Raw genomic sequence first — 25,465 nt, forward strand, 5'->3', positions numbered from 1 at the left:
TTACTAGAAGATATAAATTATATAGCCTCACCTTTACCTACCAAAAAGTCCCGTATATTTTTATCAGTTGTATAGAAACATATCTTGAGCAACTGGTCTTTTACATCAAAGCCCTATAGTAAACAGAGAAAAATTTCAAAACCTTTATATTTTGTAATAGGGAGGTTTTAAACATAAATATATGTTGTATAAAGAAGTACTCTATTATAGACATGTATCCTATTAAAATTCTACAGTTTTTCGGCTCTTGTGAACATTCATTCTATTTATTATATATATCTCCTATCCCTAAAGCCCTTAGCCATTTTGCCAGACAAAGGCAGCACACAGAACAATTTAAGATAATGATGGGGCTACCATATGAGCAAAACTCCAGGTATCTTCTATAATGATTTACTTGAAAACAGAAGTCCATGCAAATCACAACCCTTACATAGTTTTACTCCTCTACATCTCCAGAAAGTTAGCATGGGCAAGACGCCAACCATACAGATTAGGGCCAGGTCTCAGCTTAGTCCAGGAGGCCTATCTCTAGGACTTTTCCCTTCTCAAATGAAATAAAACCACAAAGCACAAAGCAAAGGTAGAAGCCACTAAAAAGTTCAAATGGAGATATAAAGGTTCACACAAAGAACCCAGAATGTCCCCTTAAAAATGAGGTCCTGTGCATGCTTTGAAATGTGTGAAACCTTCTAAGAAAAGCACTGTTTCCTAACCAAAGTGCCAAGTGTAACAGAGGGCAAATGATGGCAACTCCCCCACCAAAAAAAACCTCCTCAAAAAAAGTTATCAGTACTAAAGAACATTTCTATTATTATTTCCCAGTACAAGCTATGTAAATTTCTTAGTTTGTGACACAACTAGGAACAAATCAATTTCTCTATCAACCAGAAATTGTATTAAATAGAGATTTTTTCTTACATTAAATACTTTAAGATCAGACAGATTATACAACTCACCATATTCTTCAAAAGTTCAGATGCTTCCTTTATATTGTTCTTTTTCAAACAGTCAAAGACCAAATTTAGGCCTATTCTAATCAGCTCCTCAAGTCTTTGAGCAGAATGATTGTTAATCCTGAAGAAAGTCTGTGCCTCTGGTATTTTGTTGTTTAAAATAGCACTGGCAATAACTTCCTAAAAAAAAAAAAAGGAAAATATCTGCTGTTTAAATTACTTTTTATTTCCTTATTATGGTGATCTACATGGGACTTAAATATTTATTGAGCACCTAATGGACTTTTGCTGAAAATCTGCTGTGAGATTTGGGGCTTTGCATAGGGGAAATGAAGTGGACCAAAACACAGACCCTGTTTTTAGATTAGTGGAAAATACACAAATAACTGAGTATAGTCCTATATGATAGAGGCAATGCTACAGGTATCCCAGGGTGCTAGAAAGGAGGACCCAGAAGAAACATTTAAATAAAAGGGGTAACAAAAAAGAAAAGACATCCTAGTAGAGAAGACTAATGAGGTAAAGTTTACAAGGCAAGTGTTATATATATGTTATACATTGAGGAAAAAGGACAAGTATTCCAAAAAGAGGGACTGTGGGAGTGCCTGGGTGGTTCAGTTAGTTGGGCATCTTTTTTTTGGCTCAGGTTATAATCTCAGAGTCCTAGATTCCCTGGCTCACTGGGGAATCTGCTTCTCTTCCTCTGCCCCTCCCCCAAATTTGTGCTCACACGAGTGTGTGCACATGCTCTCTCTTTAAAAAAAAAAAAAAAAAAGATTTATTTATTCATGTGAGAGACAGAGAGCGAGAGCAAGAGGCAGAGACATAAGCAGAGAGAGAAACAGACTCCATGCAGGGAGCCCAACGCAGGACTCAATCCTGGGACTCCAGGATCACGCCCTGAGCTGAAGGCAGGTGCTCAACTGCTGAGCCACCCAGGAGTCCCTCAAATAAATAAAATCTTAAAAAATAAAGGAGAGACTATGTACAAAGGCATAAAGGCAAGAAATAGTATCAGGCTTTAGTAACCTCGGAATTAATTTAACTGGAGAAAAAGCTGGACAGAGTAGCCCGTGAGACTTGAAAGAAAAGCAGAGGTTCCACCATGCACGGTGCCATACATGGGAGATGGATTTTATCCTAAAACTTATGTGGATACACTACATAATCTTAAAAGCCAAAGGAGATCTAATCAGATATATACTTTAGGAAGAATATTCAGGCAGCAATGTGGGGAATGGATTGAAAGGGATTCAAGCTCAGTATAGTAAGGCATTAGAAGGTTCCTATAACAATCCTACCTAGAAGAAATAAAGACCTACATTGAAGACCTACACCCAAGACTGAAGAGAAAAGGGGCATTCTTAACCTGGGGCTTTAGAGTGGTCTGTAAATCCCATTAAGCCATGTGCAAAACTGTATGTATGTATACATGTACACATTCACAAGCATTTTTTGAAGACAGAGTCCACAGCCTCTATCAAAGTAGAGTTAAAAATCAATTATTTTGAGTCAAAAGACCAGAGAACCATGGATGGAACCTTGGAGCAAGTTAAAGGGTAAAAAACAGAAAATGAAACCTGCAAAGGTGACTGGAAAAGAGAAACCAAAAAAGTAGAGGGAAAATCAAGTAATTTTTGGCTTGAGAATAAGAAATACAGAAAATGCAGTCACATCAGGTACTTCCCTATTCCTCCACCTCAAGACCAGCAGTCCTGCAAACCTGCCAGTGTGTCAAACTTATCCCTTTCACTCCCTACTGAGTTTGATCATCTGGGTTAAACATTTTGGTCTTTGTCTTTCCAGAGCCAATGCTCTCTACGTGGGTGGAAGGATTCTTTCAAGCCCTAGTCATAAGGAGGGCAACACAGTTTGGTTGTACTGACTTCTATTATAAAAAGAAAAGCAAGCAGGTAGGCACAGAAAATTTAAAAGGCAAGATATCCTAACTAGAATCTAAGATAGGACTCAAATCGAGTATACTTCTAAGACATAATGGCATAAAATAAAAGTTTCCTAAGATCAAACCATCAGCAGCAATTTGATTTATTCAAAGTTCAGGCAGATACTTAAGTCTAAAGTGCCAGGTTCTAGCTATTGAGGAAGTATTGTTAACAGTGTGCCACTTCACATGGGTCTGGGGTTGGGTGCCTGTCACTGGATCCAAGTGGGCAGATCAGGCATGAAGAGGGAACCTGTGTTCTAAATTAAATAAATGAAGTTTGTAGACATAAATTTGAAGTTGTGTCCAAAGATCTCCAAATCTGTAAAATGTAAAACCCTTGCCAAAGATTCTGAATCACAAGTGTAAGATTCTAAATTCTGTTTGTTTTCTCAGATCTTCAGAATCTGGCAAATAAAATGAGTGATAATTATTCATATTTACCTCAATGCTGAGTTTCTCCCATGTATCACTCTCTCTTACTTTGAGGACATTTTCACTTACATCATATTCATCTACTGGGTCTACTATCTTCCAAGGAAATTTTATCATGAAGGTTCGAAGTTCATTAATGTAGCTGGTCAAAATGTTCACTCCTTTCTGTAGATGTTCATCTAATTCTATGGAAAACACCAATTTGCCAATTTAATATATACAAAAATATATGTGTATGTATATATATCCATAGAGAAAGAACTAGACAGAAGAAGCCATAAGCTGTTATGATTATAAAGAATTCTAGAAAATGCCAAAATTTAAACTCAGTGTTTTCAAATTTCAGACAAAAAAAATTGAGCTTTTTCCTATTAACAAGTAGCTCTATATTTTAATACAATCCTTTACACAATGATTGGTCCTTTCTGTCAACTTTCCCAGGATTAGAATCGATGTCACTCATCAATCATACACTGACGTTTCTCAGCTTTAGTAAACAGCACTCTATTGACTCATGCTCTCTCATGCAAAAGGATCTACCACTTGTATCTCCATCCTGACACAGGAATAGGGCAGTTACACCCCTCTTTGCTGCTATTCTTACCTTCATTGTGAACAAAAAGCTCCTTTATTTGTTTGTTAAGAAAAGACAGTGTAAGGTTAAGCAACTGTTCTGAAAAGTGTTTGCTTTGGGTTTCAGAATCACTTTCTCTAATTGCTGAGCAAAGTAAATCCAATGCTGGTGTCAGCTCTTCCACATCTGAGAAAGAACCAAAGAAATGAACATGAACATCATCAGTATATTCCTAATAAAACTAACATATCTAAAAATACCATACTTTTTTTTTTTTAGAACAAAACAGGTATATTCCCATTGGACTACCTGGTAAAAAGGATAGCATGATATGAATAGATAATACACATAGTACAAATATATTTTATTTGAAGTAATAATGTTTACACAGCTCAATGGGTCACCTGGAAACAAAGTTGCTTGACTGTATTACTGAGCAAAAACAAATCTGAAGCACAAACATCCTTCTTTTTTGACATGTATTTGGAGATAAGGAGGAAGTCAATACTTTTTTTTAAAAACTAACTTTCCCTTAAGGCCTGGTCATAGAAGTGTAAACAATGTAAATAAGCCCACCATTACCAATTGTCATATCATACCTACATCACCTTTATATTCTGAGATCACAAATATACTTGCCAAAGTACGTGGGAAAGGTTTCTGTATCACTGTTACATTTGAGTTCTTGGCAGGCAGGACTGAGGAAGAGGAATTTGGAACAAGTTTTACATCTTATTTAGAACAAATCACTAGTACTCCCTTAAATAACAAATTACAGTAGAAAGATTCTACCTGGAATGTATTCTTTTCACACTTTGGTTCATTTTTAGTTTCTGTTGGTGATTTACATAGTTGTTTGATTCATCTGCTACAAAATATTAAAGCACAAGATACCTATTATTCCTTCAACATCTGCATTTTTCCGGTTTTATACTCTACTATATCCCTAATACGTCAACAGTTCTTGAATAATAAAAAATAATAATGGGTAAAACTCTTCTAAAAATGCAGATCCCTGTAACTATAATGGTACTAGATGGGAAGGAGACAATGAGGTAAGAGAAAAAATGCAAACACATTCATGTGCAGGGAATGTGGTTCAAGTCTTTGGATTTAAAAATAACTTCCCCACAGAAGCTGGCTATGATGGAATTTCCAGAAAACTTTCTTTGCCCACACAAAAGGACCTAAAAAGCCCAATCCAAACTTTTGAATACTACAGATATGAGATGCTATAAATGATAATCAAAGCAGTCAGAGGGAGAGAGATCTATGTGTCTTCCATTCAGCTAGTTTGTAGCATAGCCTCTTCAGCTGTTGGCAGATCAATAAAAACAACTCAAGTACCAGAAGTGCTTTGAAAATTATGGGTAGGAAAATACTGAGCATATTACCTGTCTATATTAGTAATAGGACTTCATGGCTAGGAAATTTTTTTTTTTTTTTTTTTAGGAAAATTTTCTAAATAGTAAAATGATTCCAGGATAGATCTCTCTGACCATCATTAAATGTGGCAGAATTTTTTTAAAAATTTACAAGTAGATACAGTGAAAACAGGAAATTACAAGGCAGAGAACAAGAAAGAATCAAGATGAAGTTATAGGTTCAACAGTATTCCATAAGTCTAGAAAACCTAATAATTTTGAAAGCCCTAGCAAAAACACTTTAAAAAAAAATTTTGGAGGCGGGACACCTGGGTGGCTCGGTAGGTTAAGCATCTGCTTTCTGCTCAGGTCATGATCTTGGAGTCTTAGGACTGAGCCCCACACGGTCGTGGTCAGGCTCCTTGCTCAGCAGAGAGCCTGCTCCTCCATTTCCCCCTATTCATCCCCCACCATGCTCTCATGCACGAACGCTCTCTCTCTCCCTCAAATAATTTTTTTTAATCTTAAAAAAAGTTTTATTTATTTTTTTATTTTTAAGTAATCTCTATACCCAACATGGGGCTCAAATTCACAACTCCCAAGATCAGGAGTCACATGCTCTACCAACTGAGCCATCCAGGTACCTCTTAAACTATGTTTTTGTAATAAAAATATCACCCTTGTTGATAAATCACTTATTTACTATATGACCACATATTGAATCTTTTCTTTCCACATACCAAAGAATCCTACATTCAGTCTTTAAGTGTTCTGCATTTCTTTGCCAATCTTGTAGCTCAGTATCTTGTTCCAGTCGATTTGGGGGCAAAGAACTGGAAGCTGCCAGCATATGGCCTTGAATGTAATTGTCTGACATTATTTGATAGTTTTCATTAAACACTGTCTGATATTCATTTTCTGCATGCTCTATGGTTTTAATGAACTCCTTGGCAATTTGGACTTCATTTGAAGCAGTTACTGAATCCTGTACACCTTTATGACTAACCATCTGAACATTGTTATCTTCATAATGTGAACCTGAAACTTAAGTACTCCAACCAGTTGGGCTGTAGGTGGTGTGACAGTGAGCTTCAATTCTGTTCTCCAACAATCTTTCCAGAAGTTTTTAGACTGAAACTAGTGGTTTTCAATACATGCAATGATGGTCTGTTACCCATCTATAGTTTTACCATAAACATTACAGAAGCCATAGGAATAATGATCTTTCACATAGGCTCTTAAAGCACGGTCACAAGATTCTCTCTAAGACTTCAGATCTCCATCTATATTTTCTGGCTGGGGGTCACTAGCTCCTTTCTGTAAGTGATCAAACTTAAAGGAAATTTTGTTTCTTGGATCTAAAAATCTGCTATTACCCAGGTCACCATGTTTAGTAATTCAGACCTGATCTTCATAGGTGTGAACTGATAATGCTATACTGGGCGAATGCATGTGCTGCCCCTTCCCTGAGGGGACTGTCATTATTAAGTAATAACTAGACATCACTGAACACTTCATTAAAATCCCCTGGGGGTGCATGAGTGATGAATTCTCAAAGTTAGCCATCTTGGGCTGCTCTGACACACTGCGGTGTTTTTAAGTGTAAAACAAGGACCAATATCTTATTTTCAAAAAGCTCACAAAACTTTTATGAAGTCTTACCTGCAAATGTTAGTGATTCTAGTGATGTTAGTCATCATTTACTGATATTACTAGTAACTACCATTTTGCTGACCACCTATGCTGTATCTTAACTACTGGACTTGGTGTCTTATAAATGCTACCTCGTTTATGATTTTCAACAACGCTGAGAGGTAGGTGTTGTGGCCTCCTTTCCATAAATGAAGAAACTGAGGTTAAGCGGTGTTAAAATAACTTGCCCAAGCTAATTTGGAAAGTAAATGGAAGAGTCAAAATTTGAACTTCTGCCTGTCTCATTCCAAAACCATTCTATTAAACATGCAGATGAAAGCAAGAAGTATGGGTTCCTGAAACCTTCATTTGCTAGCTACAAGTCCTAATAAAGGGATTCCTGTTAATCTCAGCATTAGCTCCACCTCCAGAATTCCATGAGAACTATAAGAAACATGGGTTTGACCCCCAAGAGAGCTGGTAAACTATTTCCACACTGATTTCCAGGCTCATCCCCACCCTTTAAGCCAGAGTAGTGCAAATGAGAACAGAATGAGGAGAAATCACTGACCAAACAGAAGTGAATATTGACCATACAATTGCTAATGGCCTCACTTATAACAAACCAGGCTTTTTTCTATAAATTCAACAGACGTTAAAAAGATACTAACTGGATCGTTAAAAAAAAAAGTTAGCAATGCAAGAGGGAAGAGACAAAACTGTGCACCAAAATGAAAGAGAATATGCTTAAAAAAAGAAGCTGCTAATCTACAGTGTGAAAACACTACACTGATGGGGGAAAAAAAAAAAGGTTGTCATTCTCTCCATGGAATCAGAGTGAGTATAAGTTGATAGAACTTTTCTGGAGGACAATTTATCAAAACATTTAAGAATGTAAATCATGAGGTGCCTGGGTGACTCAGTCCATTGAATATCCGACTCTTGGTTTCAGCTCAGGTCAGGAGAGATCAAGCCCAGAGACAGGCTCCATGCTCAGCACAAGGTCTCCTTGAGATTATTTTCCCCTCCCTGCACCCCAGCTCACATGCTCTCAAATAAATAAAATCTTTTTTTAAAAAAAGATTTATTTATTTATTCATGAGAGGGACAGAGAGAGAGAGAGGCAGAGACACAGGCAGAGGGAGAAGCAGGCTCCATGCAGGGAGCCTAACGTGGGACTCGATCCCAGGTCTCCAGGATCACACCCTGGGTTGAAGGCGGCGCTAAACCGCTGAGCCACCCGGGCTGCCCAAATCCCTCTCTTTTTGAAAAGATTGTATTTATTTATTCATGAGAGACACAGAGAAAGAAGCAGAGACATAAATAAAATCTTTAAAAAACATGTAAATCATGTGTCTCTTTGACCTGGAAATTTCACATCTACAGATTTATTCCAACAATTTTATATATGTGAAATTATACACACACACACACACATACACACACAGCATTTGTGGCACATTAACTACAGTAAAAGTTGGGATCAGTCTAAATGCTTAATAGAAATATGGGTGGGTACAAGAAAGAGGTCTATAATATATCACCAAATGAAAAAATAAAAAAGATTATAAAACTGTATGTATCAGGAAAAACATACTTTACTACCTTATCCCTCTAAGGTCAGGATGTGCATGGCTACCTGGTCCAAGAATAAAAGCTAGGTTTCCTGTTTATTAAATAGGAGAGTCAAATCTTGAAGTGTTGGTAATGTAGCAAAAAAACTGAAGAGTTAGGCTGAAAAAAATTTTTATAAAGATTTATTTGACAGAGAGAAGGGGGGAGAGAGGGAGAGAGAGAGAGAGAGAGAGAGAGAGAGAGAAAGAAAGAGGGAGAGAGAGGACACAAGCAGGGGGAGTGGCAGGGAGAGGGAGAAGGGAGCCTGATGCAGGGCTCAATCCCAGGACCCTGGGATCATGATCCGAGCCGAAAGCAGCCTTTAAAGGAATGAGCCACCAGGGAGCCCCTAGGCTGAAAATTTTTGTAACGAGTCTCAATCCATAACTCAACCATCACACTAAATGTCTCAGATAGTTGCAGGGGTGGGTAATTTTGCAAATGAATTTTATTCTCTTTTGAATAAAATTCTCTTGAATTTAAAAGGTCATCTCTTCCTTGCATACTAAAAATACAAAGCACAGTACAAGATATGAACAATAAACACCCCACTTAGAATAAGAACATTTATAGATTCCACCAACTCCCTCAAGATTCCACAAAGCACATAAAATGTCATGACTGAGTTTTGGCAATTCAGTCAGTCATCAGAATGCTCAACAATAATTTGAAAGTGACTAAAAAAATAAATGATAAATACAAATGTAGAAGCTTTTTCTACTTTTTTTTTTTTCAAAGATTTTGTTTATTCATGAGAGAAAGAGAGACAGAGAGAGAGGCAGAGACACAGGCAGAGAGAGAAGCAGGCTCCATGCAGGGAGCCCAATGTGGGACTCGATCCCGGGTTTCCAGGATCAGGCCCTGGGCTGAAGGGCGGCGCTAAACCACTGAGCCACCTGGGCTGCCCCTTCTACTTACTTCTTAAATATAAATGAGATGGAAAGTCATCAAACTGATCCGGTATGGAAGATTTTGAGGATGGATTCAAAAGATTTTCTTTGCTCTTCAAAAAGAAATCTACGGTGTCCAGCTGACGATTTTCTATCCCAGCCTGAAACAGGAGAAAATCAGAAAAAAAAAATTACAATATGAAAAAATCAGGGATATGGATTTTTAATTTTTTTTAACGTTAGAATTTAATGCACTGAGACTACAAGAAACACAAGGCTATCTAGCTGCAATACCCTGGTTCTGGTAAGGATTAGGAAAATGACTATTTATGAAACCTGGGCCAAGTCTCTAACTTTTCTGAATATCAATTTCTGTTTCAGTAGAAACAAGAGGTTAGACTAGAAAACACTTTGAACTCTACCATCTGTAAATCTATTACTACTCAAAGATAGGTACTTGGGGACCATTATTACAGGTAAGTTAGGGTCCATTTGAATTAAAATGTTAAACAGTGTGATACAAAGTTCTCTGAAAAAGCAAGCTAAAATAGATTCACCTTTCTAACTAGGCATCTTGAATAAGTTTTCCATACAACACACTTAAAAATCACAGATTCTGGGGCGACTGGGTGGTTCAGTCAGGTAAACATCTGCCTTTGGCTCAGGTCATGATCCCTGGGGTCCTGGGATTGAGAGCCCTGTATCAAACCCAGCATCAAACTCCCTACTCAGCAGGGAGCCTGCTTCTCCCTCTCCCTCTAGCTCCTCCTGCTTGTGCCCTCCATGTCCAATAAATAAAATCTTTAAAAAATCAGTCTCACACACACATTTTTTTTTAAGATTTATTTATTCATGAGAGATGCACAGAAAGGCAGAGACACAGAAGAAGCAGCAAGCTTCTCTCAGGGATCCCAATGCAGGACTGGATCCCTGGACTGGGATCATACCCTGAGCCAAAGGCAGACGCTCAACCACTGAGCCACCTAGGCGTCCCACACACACACTTATTTTTTTTTTTAAAGATTTTATTTTTTTATTCGTGAGACACACACACACAGAGAGAGAGAGAGGCAGAGACACAGGCAGAGGGAGAAGCAGGCTCCATGCAGGGTGTCTGACGTGGGATTCGATCCCAAGTCTGCAAGATCAGGCCCTGGGCAGGGAAGATGGTGCTAAACCCCTGAGCCACCCGGGCTGCCCTACACACACTTTAAATGCAGGAAACAAATTAAAAAATCCTCCCAGGATAAAAATTAGTCCAAAGACAAATCCAGAAACGTACCAGCTCTAAAACCAACTGTGGTCTGAAGGATTCTGCATCTTTCTGATGGCCTAAAGCAGGTGTTGGAAGACTAAGGCCCATCAACCAAATTCAGCCCTTGCCTGTTTACATAAATGAAGTTTTATGGGAACACAGCACACCCATTCACCCATCATTTACATATTCCCAATGGCTACAATGGCACATCTGAGTAGTTGCAATAGAAACCTACTTGCAAACTCTTAAATGCTTACCATCTGATTCTTTACAGAAAAAGTTTGCCATTCCTACCCTAAAGCACTGTGCCTAAGAATTATTTGGAGAGTTCATTTAAATGTAAATTGCTTGCCACCAGAGTTTCTATTTTAGTAGGTCTGAGGTAAGACATAATCTACACTTCTAATAAATCTCCAGGTGATGGTGATGCTGTTAGTCTAAGGATCACACTTTGAAGTTCTGTTCTGATGTTAACAGACCAGGCAGGTTGAGGTGGGAGGTACTGGTGGAAGGTCCATATGGATGGAGGAAAAGAGAGGATAAACCTAGAGTCCATACAAAGCGACACTGTCCAAAAACCGTAAACGAGAAAAACTGCTCCCAAAAGGAGACCATAAAAACAACAACAACAACAACAAAAACTGCCTTTGCTTTGATTGGTGGGAGGAAAAACTGAATTGTATATGAGTAAATAAGAGAATTTTTTTTTAAGATTTTATTTATCTTTTCATGAGAGACAGAGAGAGAGAGAGAGAGAGAGAGAGAGAGAGAGAGAGAGAGAGGCAGAGACACAGGCAGAGGGAGAAGCAGGCTCCATGCAGGGAGCCAGATGTGGAACTCAATCCCAGGACTCCAGGATCATGCCCCGGGCTGAAGGCAGGCACTAACCTGCTGAGCCACCCAGGGATCCCAGTAAGAGAATATTGTTGTTCTTAGATGATCTATGCCAAAGTACTTGAAGAGTTACAAAGTTAGTAACTTTTTAATAGTTTGGCAAAAAGAAGAAGTACACAGTCAAGACAAAATGTTAACAGCTGATGAATGGTGAAGGGTAAGTGGATGTTCATTTCAGTATTTTTTGCAATTTTTTCTGTACATTTGAAAATTCTCAAAATAACATATTTAAAAACAATGAACAAGGTGCCTGGGTGGTTCAGCAGATGCCTTTGGCTCAGGTCAAAATCTCCAGTTCCTGGGGTCCAGCTTTGTATGGGGCTTCCTGCTCAGCAGAGTCTGCTTCTCTCTCTCCCTATTTCTCTCCCCACCCCCACCATTCATTCTCTCTCTCAAGTAAATAAATAAAAATCTTAACAACCACAAAAAGCTAAAACAATGACCAAATAGTAATAATTGAAATCAGATGCTCAAAGGATGTTTCTTTTTGGAGTAATGAAAATGTTGTGGAATTAGTGTTGATAGCTATAAGACCCTGACTAAAAACTACTGGATTTATACTTTAGATGGGTGAATTTTAGTATGTGAATTATTTTATTTTTAAAAACATATTATATTTATTTATTTATTTGAGAAAACAAGTAAGAGCACACAAGCAGGGGGAGATACAGAGGGAGAGGGAGAAACAGACTCCCCACTAAGCAAGGAGCCGGACACGGGGCTCACTCCTAGGACTCCAGGATCATGACCTGAACCGAAGGCAGATGCTTAACTGAGCTACCCAGGCATCCTGAAATTATATTTCAATAAAGTTGTCCTTAAAATACAAATGTAAGCATAACATTATTAACTTTCAGTTTTTTTTTTTTTCAGTTTCAGTTTTTGACCTTTCAGGGGCTGTGTGGTATAGAGAAAAGTACCCTAACTTTGATTCTACATCCAGCTCTTATCAGTACTGCTATGGGCCACTTAGTCAACCATTCTGAGCCTAAGGTGTTTCATCTGTAAAATGAAATGAGTAAAAACTATCCAACCCATCTCATGTGGTTATTTTAAGACAAAACTTGATAATGCATATAAGACGGTGCACTATAGGGCAGCCCGGTGGCTCAGCGGTTTAGCACCACCTTCAGCCCAGGGTGTGATCCTGGAGACCTGGGATTGAGTCCCACGTCGGGCTCCCTGCATGGAGTCTGCTTCTCCCTCTGCCTGTGTCTCTGTCTCTTTGTCTCCCTCTCTCTCTGTCTCTCATGAATAAATAAAATCTTTAAAAAAAAAAAAGAGGGTGCACTATAAAAATGCTATACAAATTCAGGTTATGTTGCTTCTACAGCTGGAGAGAGAGTGGGGACCATAAGGCAGAAACAAAAGACTACTCTTGTTCACCCTTTCTATAGCTTGCTTCCACTTTATTTAGTCTTACCAATTTAATGTTGCCTCCATTCCTTGCAACTTTTTATTTCTTAGTGTTTGTTATAATTTTATATCTTTTAAGGCCAAAAAGGGTAAACTGCTAAGCAGAATCAGGTAATAATCAGAACTAAGCAAATGGTTGGGTAAAGACTATAATTCTTTTTGCTGCTAGGCTAAATGAATTCTCCCAAATCTTCAGTCAAATAAGAGTATATGACAGAAAATAATCAAGCAAAGTCATACAGACATTTAATTTTGTTACCTCCAGCGCATGTATGGGGATTGAGCACCTCCCCCAACCATTGAGATGGCAAAGAGAGTCCACAGTGCTGGCACTTCCATGGATCATTAGTCTATTTAAAAACTCCTCCTGAGTCAATCCAAACAAAATCAGGGAGAGTCCATTTTCTACAAGGAAAATAAAAGTTACCTTAAATAAATTATGAGGACTTAGGTTTTAGGATTCTAACACAAATTTCTAATTAATACTTCAGTGCCATAATTATAAATATATTTATTGGACATGATACTACTATGACCATAGTTCATTTGATATTTTAATGTTTTTAAAGAAGAGTTTTATTTTTTAAACATGGACCATAGGATACATTCTAGCAACAACAATGGACCCTATGAAATAGTACTAAATCTCACTTTTCTACTTTTCTATTATCCTACACAATCAATCCCTGGAATTTTAAACTATTTACAGAGATGTTACATTTCTGATTTACTAAGATAAAACAAAGAGCATGCTCTCGAGACAAAGAAATACATAATTACCAAAATTTGGGTATTAAAGGAGATAAAGATAGTTCAATCACATCATGTAATAGCTTTATAGGAGGTTATAGTATAAATGCTGAATGAATATGTATCTTAAATATCAAACTCAAATGTCTACAGGGCCAAACAGGTGGTGAGACAAGTGCAAGAAGAGCCTAATGAGAACCCATCTAAGAGAACTGAAATTCAGCTCCAACACATAAGTTACTGTGCAGGAATGCAGGCCTAGTGTTGCCAGATCTTATAATTTTCCAGTAACAGCTAGAAATCCTTTAATTTTACATGTTTATAATAAAGTCTTTTTTTTAAAAGCCTAGATAGTGCAAGCCAAACAAAATAAATCTGCAGTTCATAGGTGACCCACAAGCAGCCAGCTTGCAATGTTTGCTTGCACAGAGTCAAGTCAAGACTCCCTGGATTAAAACCAACCTTTATTACTCTTAAAACTTTCTCTGACTTGGTATCTGAACATTTAGCTGGGCAAAAATAACCTTAATTAAAAACCAAACATATGAGACAAGAGTACCAAAAGCAACACTAAATTTCCCTCGTGAAGATTACCACTTAGAAGAGTAGGCATTGACATCACCAGAGCAAAAATAAAATATGTTAAGAAAGCACACCTCTCAGCAATGGATTTCAACCTGATACAAGACAGTCTCACCTGTCAAAACAAGGCACAGCTGCTGGTCTCCACTCATATCTATAGGAATACACCTTTTGCCAAGGGAAAAACACTGGATACCCTGGGTCTCCAAATCCCAAAGGACAATGGTGCAGCCCATCTTTTCCACTGCCCAAGTAAACAGTACACTGAATCCTGTCACAGACATACATGTAAGCTCAACAGGTTCCTTTAGTTCACTAAAGTTCATTATTTTCCATGATCTTCCTGGGTCACCGGTGTTGGCAAGATCTTTCTGTGGAAGCTTGTAGTGGCTATGCATTACATCCTGTGGGATGAAGGCCCAGCCTGGTGTACTAGTACTGTGGTAACCAGATTCTGGCAACTCCAAATGCAGAATATTCTGGAACCATGGAGCACAACAGGAAACCTCCCATTTGGAGCTCTTTATTATTTCATTCAGTGATGATAGCTGGGCTTTCCAAGACCTGGAATATAGGGTAGAACTCACACCTGTTACAGTGAAAGGCACTAAATAAAATACTAAATCAGGAAGATGATGCATTAAAAAAAGAAGTGTCTACTTTTGTAAAACCATTTAGTAAAAAGGAGACAATATGGAAATAATAAAGTAAATCCAAAGAAGGAGTTTCTGTACCTATCAACTTGAAAGGAAAACTTGGTCAGTTTCATGTTGTAGTCAGAATTAACAGGATCATCTTCATCGATCCCCTCAGGGCCTTCAATAGGAATGTCTTCTAGAGTTCTTTCACACAGTAGGTGTCCTGGGTGTTGCCTACATTTTAAAATGATAGCCATGGTCAACAATGATGATCAAATCCAAATCTGTATTAGTACCACTCCTATTAAAAATGGGTGGGAGGAGGTGTCACTCAGAAGAAACAATACAGACAATAAGTTTCTGCAAACAGGGCTCTTAATCTCCAATGCTTATAGCAGAATGCTAAAGTCAGCCTTAAGGATCTGACCCATTTATAACTATGTGTGGTAATGAATTATTGTGGTGTTCATTTCACAATATATACATACAGATTCTGAATCATTATGTTATACATCTGAAACTAATATAATGTATGTCAATTATATCTCAATTAAGAAAACAATAGTTTGGCACGTATGGGCAGTTAGCTTTATGAAGAGATAAGAGCACTTATTGTATACTATATTGCAGATGTTGTGATAAAAACTTCATATAAACTAGCCTTTCAACAACCTTCTGAGGTAAATACACCCTCATTTTATAGATATAGAAATGAAGGCTCAGAGAAACAGTGGAGCTGGATTTGAAACAGGTCAATGTGACTATAAAACCCAGGCTACTGGGACGCCTGGGTGGCTCAATATTTGAGCATCTGCCTTCAGCCCAGGAAGTGATCCTGGAGTCCAGGGATCGAGTCCCACATTGAGCTCCCTGCATGGATCCTGCTTCTTTCTCTGCCTATGTCTCTGCCTCTCTGTTTCTCTCATGAATAAATAAAAATCTTAAAAAAAAAAAAAAAAAAGCCCAGGCTCCTAAGTGCTCACAATACTGTCACCACAAAGTAAGATTTAGGCTGAGACCAGGGAATCCCTGGGTGGCTCAGCAGTTAAGCGCCTGCCTTCAGCCCAGGGTGTGATCCTGGAGTCCAGGGATCAAGTCCCACATCAGGCTCCCTGCATGGAGCCTGCTTCTTTCTCTGCCTGTCTCTCATGAATAAATAAATAAAAATCTTAAAAAAAATAGGCTGAGACCAGGGCAATGTATTAGAACTAGAAAGATAAAATACAAGTGCAGGTGTACGTGCAAGAGTATATGCAGGAAAAGGGCTGTCACATTTGAGAAACACAAAGGTGGTTAAGGTAGCACAGAGGAAAAAATGATAAAATTAGTATAAAATTACAAGTGGAAGGGGTGTTAGTAAGAAAAGTAGATGAAAAGCAAGGTGGTACGAGATGAGGCTGGTAGGATACAGTGCAGTGCTTTATGGACTATTAACGATTTTTAGTTTCATTTTGGTGGGTGGAAGCTAAATAAGGGTTTTAAACAGAAAAGCAATCTGATCAGATACAGAAGAGTAGCTGGGGGAGAAAGAGAGCCATTTAAACACCCTGAGCAACTTAAATTACTATTAACCCTTTCAACAATTTGAAGGTAGTATGTTATTAAACATGTATCAAGGTGATAAGTTAGGAGAAGGCAGGAGGACAGTGTGAAAAACGATGCATGGAAAAGGTAGTTTCCAAACAAAAGGTGGATACCTTGTCCCCACATGTTAATATCTGGCTATTCCTCTGAGAAGCTATCCATTTTAACAATATCACTCTGCCTATCGTACAGAGCATGAAGTTGAGGGGGTAAAAGCAGACATCAGGAGACCAATTATGAGCTGTTACCTTACTTCAGGTAAATGATTACAGTGGCATGGAGGAGAGTGATAACACAAGAGTTAAGAAAAGTGTATTCAAGAAACATTTAAGGAGGAGGAATGACTAGGACCTGGCGATTAATTAGATATGGATGTAATACTTAAAAGATGTTCAAGATTTATATATACATTTTCTTATATATCTTTAAGATATCTTTATCATATATATATATATATATATATATATATATATATGGAAATGGAAATGGGAAACAGTCTCTAAGAAGGAAGAATTAGGATCCAGAGCACAGAGGGATGGGCCTTCATAGAAGGAGAGGAATCATTGTAATAAGAGGTAAGACAAGGAGATGGGTATAGGAAAGCAGGTTTGTAACTTAACGTGAGAAACTGAGGGAGCTCTCATTAGATTCTACTTCCTTTATAAGTAGAGGGCAAAGTCACCCAAGATTTGGGGGTAAAGAGATGAGCAGAGACCTGGGGAAAATGAAGGTTTAAAAACATTATTGTAAAGAATGGGCTCATGAAAAATTAAGTTTCCAGGTAATATTCAGAGACCACTTGAAGGTAGCGAAAGTGAACTTACAGTGCGATCAATTTTCCTTTGTTTGAGGTTTTCTCACAAGTGCCTGGTTGCTTGGGTACAGGGACAGAGAAGGCAGAGTAAAAAAAAAAAAAAAAAAAAAAAAAGATTTTGTCAAACCAAGTGCTACCATAGAGCAGGAGCAAGAGTTTAGGGTACATGTTAAAAAGGGATTGAAATGGGGGCCAGAATCCATGCTGGAAAGGGAAGGAAGTGAAGATGAGAGTGGGAAGGTCAACTGTCTGAAAATTCCAATGATGTCAGACGACAAGTAGAGTGGGAGTACTTGAGTAAGTGACACAGAAAGTTTGGAAGGTTGTAGTTAGAAAATGAGACATGTAGGTAGTGATTTGGGGGAGGAATAGTTTCAAACAACTCAAAATCAGGAAGAGAGTATGGGAGTGGACAACTAAAGTAAATTGGAAGAAAAAGTCACTGACAATGAACTGAAAGAACAAACCATGAGTTTGGGTTCTCAAGGAGTTTACAAAGTCTATGGGAAACATGAAAAAAAATTAGAGAAATAATACAACACTATACAATTAAGTACCAAATGGTAATTCAAAGCCAAAGTGCTATAGAAGTTCAAAGAGAAAAAAAATGATAAAATTAGTATAAAATTACGAGTGGAAGGGGTGTTAGTAAGAAAAGGCCTCATGAGAGAGGTAAATCTTAAAAGATAAAATGAGGAGAGACTGACATTCTGTATTCCGGCGGGGGGAAAAGAGCTAGAACCAGGAGTGAAGAAAGAGAAACACTTTTCAACCTCAGAACACACTTAGAAAATAAAATGTTATCAAGTCCAGAGAAATCCTACTAATAGAGATTACTCATTTAGTTGGGCAGGACAGATCCCTAAATTTATAGGAAACTGAACACTAGCTCTTCTTTGACTGATGGCAAAGTAGCTGAGCTCCTGATGCCCTCTTCAGAGCTTTCTTGAGGTGTTACCAAAACATCTACAGGAATGGAACCCACACCGGAAGATCAAAGTGGCTGAGCAGGCTTTCCTCCCTCCTCACCAAATTATTTTCCAAGGTAGACAATTAGGAAATAACTCTATACACACAGGGTATGTTTTAGTCAGAAAAAATAGCCTAATGATAAACACATGACCTGAGAATGTGCTAGTCATCCCTGCTTAAAGATTTTTTTTTTAAAGCATTAAATAGCCACTTAAAAAAAAAAAATCACAGTGGTAAGAAGTTCTGGTAGGTATGTGAAGATGAATTTGTCTTCTAGTGATCCAACAATAAGCAATAAAACCATTCAAAGTGCATTCCTAATTACTCAACCATTTGTTTATCTCATTCATACTGAGTTAGGACCAAGAATGCTAATGGTTTTGAATGGCCCTAAATAATAAAAATCAAATGTGGATAAGCCTACTTTTAGATAAGTAATTTGCAACGTACAGGCTAGGGTGTGTACTTATACCTTTCATCTCTCTCTCAAACTTACAAAATCAGAAGTAACTAGAATATCTAAATAAAAAAGCAACATAAATAAGCACTCAATTTTTACTAATATATTTTAGATTGCCACAAGTGTGGGTCCTTCAAGGGAAACGCCTGAGAAAATCCTCAGTTGGAGAAATTTAGCTTAATATATCTTATCAAAGTCCTTTAAGAGTAAAGTAATCCCTAAGGCTGCCAGGATCCCGGACACATAAGCAGGAATTTTAATACGGTAAACACCTTTTTCTTCTATTCTAATGTAGGGCAAAAAGTGGGTAAATAATGTATTAAAGCCAACTATGCTGTTGTACATTATGTACTTTATTATTTTTTAAGTTGTGCTTGATTATTTAATAACATGATATAACCAATATGTAATAACATATACAAATCATAATCACAACTTTGATATATATTAAGAAATAAAAAGGTAGCCAATGGTCATTTGCACAATTTTACAATAACAATCTATGTAGTAGCTAGAACACAATCTCACTGAATAGAGAAATAAAACTTTTTTTTTTTTTAAGATTTTACTTATTTATTCATGAGACACAGATTGAGAGAGGCACAGACAAAGGCAGAGGGAGAAGCAGGCTCCATGCAGGGAGCCTGACCTGGGACTGGATCCTGGGTCTCCAGGATCACACCCTGGGCTGAAGGTGGCGCTAAACCGCTGAGCCACCCGGGCTGCTCTAAAACTGGTTTAAAAAAAAGCTAACAAGTACATTTTCAACCTCTTATGGCTTTAATTATTTACCTCAAAGCAGAGATTGCAGTAACTTACATACCTGAAATACAAGTTTAGGTTAAGAGCAACTGCAGAGTTGAAGGAGCTGACAATCACTACAACATCTAGGTCTTGAGACACTTTCAGTGAAGTAAAGGAAGAAATCTTGGCTGGTTCCTGTTGCTGTTCATTACACATATCTTCTTGGTGAAGTGCTAAATCCACATGAGCTACATGTCTTCCATCCACAATGTCAAAAATGTCTTTGAGTCAGAGTTAAAGAAAATACCAGTCTTAAGTATGCCTCACCACTTAAAGCAGAAGATGGGATGGAGTTCAGACTTCATGGCTGCAACCTTATAGATATAGTAACAAAGGGAACAGTGGACACCGAGGCAGCCTTCATCACAAGAATCAGAGGACTTATGAAGTTGGTGGCCCACAGAGTTCATTCAGCAACACTTGCTAAAAATCCACTGTGCCAGGCCTTGATTGATACCCTAATATTTTCCACTAGTTTTCTATAACAATGCTAAGAGAAATATGTATTGTGAGCCATATCTGTCATTATACATTTTTTAGTAGCCTTATTAAAGTGAAACCAGTGAACCTAATTTTAATAACACATTTTACTTAATCCAATATATCCAAAATATTACCATCTCAACATGTAATTGATATAAAAAAATTAAGACGCTTTACAACTTTTCATAAAAATGTTCAAAATTTGGTATTTTACACCTACAGCAAATCTGTTTAGACACTAAACTTTCATTGAAAATACCTGTTCTGTATTTAAACTTCATTAAATTCACATTTGAGAACTTAAATATACTTAAAAGTTCTCCGATAACTGAATAAAGTATCAGCTTTTAAATTTAAAGTAATTAAGTAAAATTAAGAATTCCATTTCTCAATCACAGTAGCCAATTTCAAGTGCTCAATAGACATATAAGCCTCCTCGTGTCTACCTTGCTGGACAGCACCATCTATTATCTGGCAACAAAGATGAAGTTAATGCAACATTTTATGACATTTTTACAAAAGAAATTTTAATAAAGGCTATTTTATATCTAAGTAGAAAAACCACCTCTTTAATTCAGAAATAAAAGTTCCACAATCATGTAAAGGGTAATTTCTCAAGTCTTCAAAACAATTTTGCTGATAATCTATGGATCTACTAGAGACAAAAAAAAAAAAAAAAAAACCCTAATATTTCCAAAACCAAATTAAAAGTGGTTAAGCAAACCCTATGATTCACTAATATGATGGAATCATTAGATAAGTGGATTGTATTCATACATGAAAATGTATGTATCACATCTAAGTAGTTCTCAAAATACTTTCTAGAACAAGCACATAGATATTTAACAAGCATGTTTTGAATAAATAGGTAATACAAAAAAATAGGTAATACAGAGCATATGTAATTTAAAAACACAAATAAGTTGGATTGATTACGCCTATGGAAAAAAATGTACTTACTAGAAAATACTTCAGTGGAATATAAAGCAATATAATGATTATTTTAAGTTCATGAAGATCTTTTTCCCTGGAAAATTGTACTGGAAAAACTAACCATTCTACCTATATACCAGTCCCTAAAACTAAAAGCCTAAAAAAGGTTCACCTTTCCAGGCACATCCCCTCTCCACCGCATATCCCCATCTTTACTGCCAAGGATACAGATCCAGCCTAAACTACTCAAAACAAAAAGAATTCCTCTGCAGAGCTGCACATCAATGATCCTGTCCACTGCCTGTGCAGGCAAGGGTAACGTGAAACAGTTGAGTACTCTGATCTCAGCATCTCTTTCAGGAAATATAACGTGTAGGACAATACATTTATTGATGAACAATAATGATGTGTTATTGTGAAATGACAGAATTCTCAAAGATAATAAGGAAACACCTAGGAAACAAAAGGATATTATTTCAAACTTACTGGTCACAATTTTACAGTTGGTAATTCTGATTTTGTGAACACAAACAGGTAAAACAAAAAAGAAACAGCACTTTGTCCAATTTGAAGCAGTTATGATCATACCCACCTAAACAAGTGATTGATTACTGGTAGGTAGGAGGTAAGAGGATGAATAAAAATAGCCTACAACAGGGACACCTGGGTGACTCAGCGGCTGGGCGCCTGCCATCGGCCCAGGCCGTGAGTGATCCCAGGATCGAGTCCCATATCAGGCTCCCTGCATGGAGCCTGCTTCTCCCTCTGCCTGTGTCTCTGCCTCTCTCTCTTTCCTCTCTCTCTCGGTCTCTCATGAATAAATAAATAAAATCATTAAAAAAAAAAAAAAAAGATAGCCTACAATGTCTCTGTTCCTTCTGTTTACAGCCAGAATCTGGTAGCACACCAGAAGTTTCGGGGGGGGGGGGGGACAACAAAAAACCACTTATCTCAGGAACCCCACAAGAACAATCACAGGCTTCTTCTTTTTTTTTTTTTTTTTTAAATGAAAAAGGGGGCCCTTGGCTGGCTCAGTCAGAAGAGCATGTGACTCCTGATGTCAGGGTTGTGAATTCAAGCCCCACACTGGTGGTAGAGATTACTTAAAAAGAAAAAAATCTAAAAGAAGAGAAGGATCCTTAAAACCAAGGGTATTGAGTATGCTACTGCCTTAAATATAGAAGCCTGAGTGCTTTGATTTCTGTTCCCTGCAGCCCTCAGGATGGGTAATCAGTTTAGATCAGCACTATCGGGTAGAAATATTATCAGTCACAAATGCGAACTGCACTTGTTCTAGTAGCTGCATTGAAAAAAAAAAAAAACAGGTGAAACTAATTTTTACATATTATTTACCCCCTTACATCCAAAATATAATTTCAACATGTAATAAATATAAAAAACTATTTATGAGATATTTTACTTTCTTATTCTTTTTTTTTAAGATTTTATTTATTGAAAAAAAAAGATTTTATTTATTGATTCGTGAGAGACACAGAAGGAAAGGTGAGAGACACAGGAAGAGGGAGAAGAAGCAGGCTCCATGCAGGGAGCCCGATGCGGGACTCGATCCTGGGAAACCAGGATCACGCTCTGGGCCGACGGCAGACACTCAACCACTGAGCCACCCAGGCATCCCCTACTTTCTTACTCTAAGCCTTCAAAATCTGGTATGTATTTGACACTTAGAGGACATCTTAATTCACATCAGTCACATTTCAATTGCTTTCAATTTCAATAAAATTCATTTCAATTTTAATAGCCCCATGTGGCTAGTGACTACTGGACAAGGTAAATCTCCCTCTCTGATTTCATCTCTATAAGAACTCTTCCTGGAATATATAAGATTACACAGATTTCAACATGCTAAAAGACCACCTGTAAATACTTACTGATATTTTGATCTTCAATGAGCTTCTGCAATGTCTCCTCACTACAGCTATACAAAATGGTTGCATCACATCTTCCATCTTTCAAATTAAATTCATAGATAAACAGTTCATAGTTTTCACTAAGAGCAAGAAGTTTGGGCTTGTCTGTTGGTGAGCTGCTGTTATGAGAATCCTCCCATATAAAGCTATGGAAAAAGCATAATTATTATATTCTACTATCCACAATAATATTTACCCACAATGGTGAGGGTAGAAGGATAGAATGAGTAAAGAACAATTCTTTAGTTCATCCAGTAGCAGCATTAATTCTACATCCAACTTGAGGGAATGTAAACTGCTCTGGGGCATCCCCCTTCCCACCCCTCCCCGAGCCCTGAATCTTCAGGCCAACAATATAGGAGTGGGTGGTAAAAAAAAAAAAAAAAAAAAATGGTATGGGGTAATAAATGATGGCTGCTTTTATTCCTTCATCTTAAATGTTGTCTGATGAAATGTTTAAAAGAATGGTCATAAGGACAAGTTTCAACAACTAAATATGTATATTATTTACAAAAGGTGATACTATTAACAAAATAGGTTTTGCTAACTGAAATGCTTCCAATGACTTTAAAAAGTGACTATTTTTATTTATAGACTACTAAGACCCCAAGATAGTATACTATAGGTCTGTCCAATAGAACGTTCCATAATGATGGAAGTGCTCTATATATCTGCACTGTCCAATATGGTACCCAACAGCTACACACAGCTACCCAACACCTGAAATGTGAATAGTGCAACTGAGCAAAATGCAAAATTCATTAAGTCACGTGTAGCTAATGGCTACCATGCTGGACAACACAGTTACAGAATTTTTAACGCAGTGTAATGTCAACATATCAACATTGGCTAACAATGGTGGAAAGAGACTAACAAATGATGCTACAGCTTCAAATTAAATAAATCAAATTACATTTAATAAACAAGAGGGGGTGTCCCGGGGTGGCACAGTTAAACGATCACATCTTGATTTCAGCCAAGGTCATGATCTCAGGGTGGTGGGACTGGGCTCCTCCCTCGGGGGGGTCTGCTTGAGATTTCTCTCCCTTTCCCTCTCCTCCTTTCCATGTGCATCCACACACACCTGTCTCTCTAAAATAAATCTTTTTAAAAATAAAAAAATAAAATGAAAGGCCTAATTCTGAAAATACAATGGAATAAGAGGTGGCTACCATGCCAATAGTTTAATCTTTTAAAGAAAGCTTTCTTCTACAGAAGTAGTTTTAGATGTAATTTAAAAAAAATCAGACTTGATGCTCTAATGTCCTTATTGGAGAAAAAGACTGAAATATTATATATTTCTATCTTTGTGTCTAGACTGATGATTTTTCATGAACACTCAATTCCTGTTTACAATGAACATCTGGGGAAAAATCTTAATGTCAAATATGGAAAAGAACAAATTAAGATATACTCAAAAGGCAAACTACAGTGACATCCTTTAACATTATTAGCATATGGACTATACTGTCACATGAAAAAAACAGGAAATTTTCAAAAGTAACTGAAGAATGTACAGTGATTTTGACATATATAAGAAAGACCAAGTAAACTCTGAACACTATAAATTTATTACATTTACATTAAGTGCCTGAATTAAAATTAAATCCAATTCAAATAAAAATAAGTCCTTTTGATCCTCCTGCAGTCTACTAATTTCATGCAGTAGCTTATGAACGCCCTCATTATCTCATGTGTGTATGTCTTATCTCCCATTAAGTTCTCAAACATCTAAAGAGTTCTCCCTTTCTCTGCCTCATTTCTTCCTTTACAGGACTGTGTCCACAGGTACTTAACATAGTTGAATAAACCAACTTCCCCTATGGAGAGATTCTTCTTCCTAGCACCCAGAGATCAGGAGTAAAGAATACAAACGGAGAACCGATTACAGCACTCGCTTATTTATCAAACAAATCTCTACTATCAGGCACTGCTACAGAACCTGGATATTCCAAGATAACACACCTCGAGACTGCCTAATGTTTTAGAAAGGAGACCGTTTCTAAATGTTTTCTATTAAGTAAGAGCCCAGAGATGCTGGAGGGCTCAGTTGGAAGAGCAAGACACTCTTGACTTTGGGGTTGTTGAGCCCCATGTTGGGTGCAGAGTTAACTTACATAAATAAAACTTAAAAAAAAAAAAAAAAAAGCCCAAAGATTCTGAAGCCACTCTCAAGCTTAATGACTAACTCCCAGAGAGTCACAAAAGTGGAAATACATGATTGTAATTGTGTTTTTCTGTCTTCCCAAATCAAGCAAGGGTCACATAGAAGCTATCTTACTCAACTTCTTAGGGAATGCTCCTATGTAACAGTAAGCATGTAAGGATATTTGTTGAATGAATACGTAAGTGGGCAAAGTAGACTCTATCAAAGAAAAAGGCGGCGGCGGGGCGAAGCCCACGTGTGACGGAACTATCAGGATGATTCAAATTAAAGAGGATCCCCAGCTGCAATCTTTAAAGGATTTAACTGAATTAAGAGAATGGGCAAGGTACAAGGAACAGTAACGATTATTTAACCTATGCTGAATTAATTTAAGCG

At 37.4% G+C, this 25,465-nt stretch overlaps 1 protein-coding gene and 1 pseudogene across 5 annotated transcripts in view; both read right to left on the reverse strand.

Annotated features, from left to right (window-relative positions):
• Positions 1-25,465, reverse strand: part of SPG11 (SPG11 vesicle trafficking associated, spatacsin) — a 72,199-nt gene that overhangs the window by 46,109 nt on the left and 625 nt on the right. For 4 of the 5 annotated variants that reach the window (XM_055316864.1, XM_055316863.1, XM_055316866.1 and 1 more), the window contains exons 2-12: positions 22,885-23,069; positions 21,224-21,448; positions 19,599-19,800; positions 15,042-15,179; positions 14,423-14,871; positions 13,235-13,380; positions 9,436-9,568; positions 3,938-4,093; positions 3,343-3,518; positions 960-1,136; positions 42-113 (exon numbers count right to left, since the gene is read on the reverse strand). In XM_055316864.1, coding sequence (XP_055172839.1) covers positions 42-113; positions 960-1,136; positions 3,343-3,518; positions 3,938-4,093; positions 9,436-9,568; positions 13,235-13,380; positions 14,423-14,871; positions 15,042-15,179; positions 19,599-19,800; positions 21,224-21,448; positions 22,885-23,069 — 2,059 coding nt within the window. Of the gene's footprint in view, positions 1-41; positions 114-959; positions 1,137-3,342; positions 3,519-3,937; positions 4,094-9,435; positions 9,569-13,234; positions 13,381-14,422; positions 14,872-15,041; positions 15,180-17,353; positions 17,392-19,598; positions 19,801-21,223; positions 21,449-22,884; positions 23,070-25,465 lie in introns of those variants that run through there. The other variant, XM_055316865.1, reaches the window with a different exon arrangement.
• On the reverse strand, positions 6,034-6,997 carry LOC129504096 (F-actin-capping protein subunit alpha-1-like; annotated as a pseudogene).

The sequence above is a fragment of the Nyctereutes procyonoides genome, unplaced genomic scaffold (assembly GCF_905146905.1).
Source record: "Nyctereutes procyonoides isolate TBG_1078 unplaced genomic scaffold, NYPRO_anot_genome, whole genome shotgun sequence".
In the NCBI taxonomy this organism is placed as follows: Eukaryota; Metazoa; Chordata; class Mammalia; order Carnivora; family Canidae; genus Nyctereutes; species Nyctereutes procyonoides.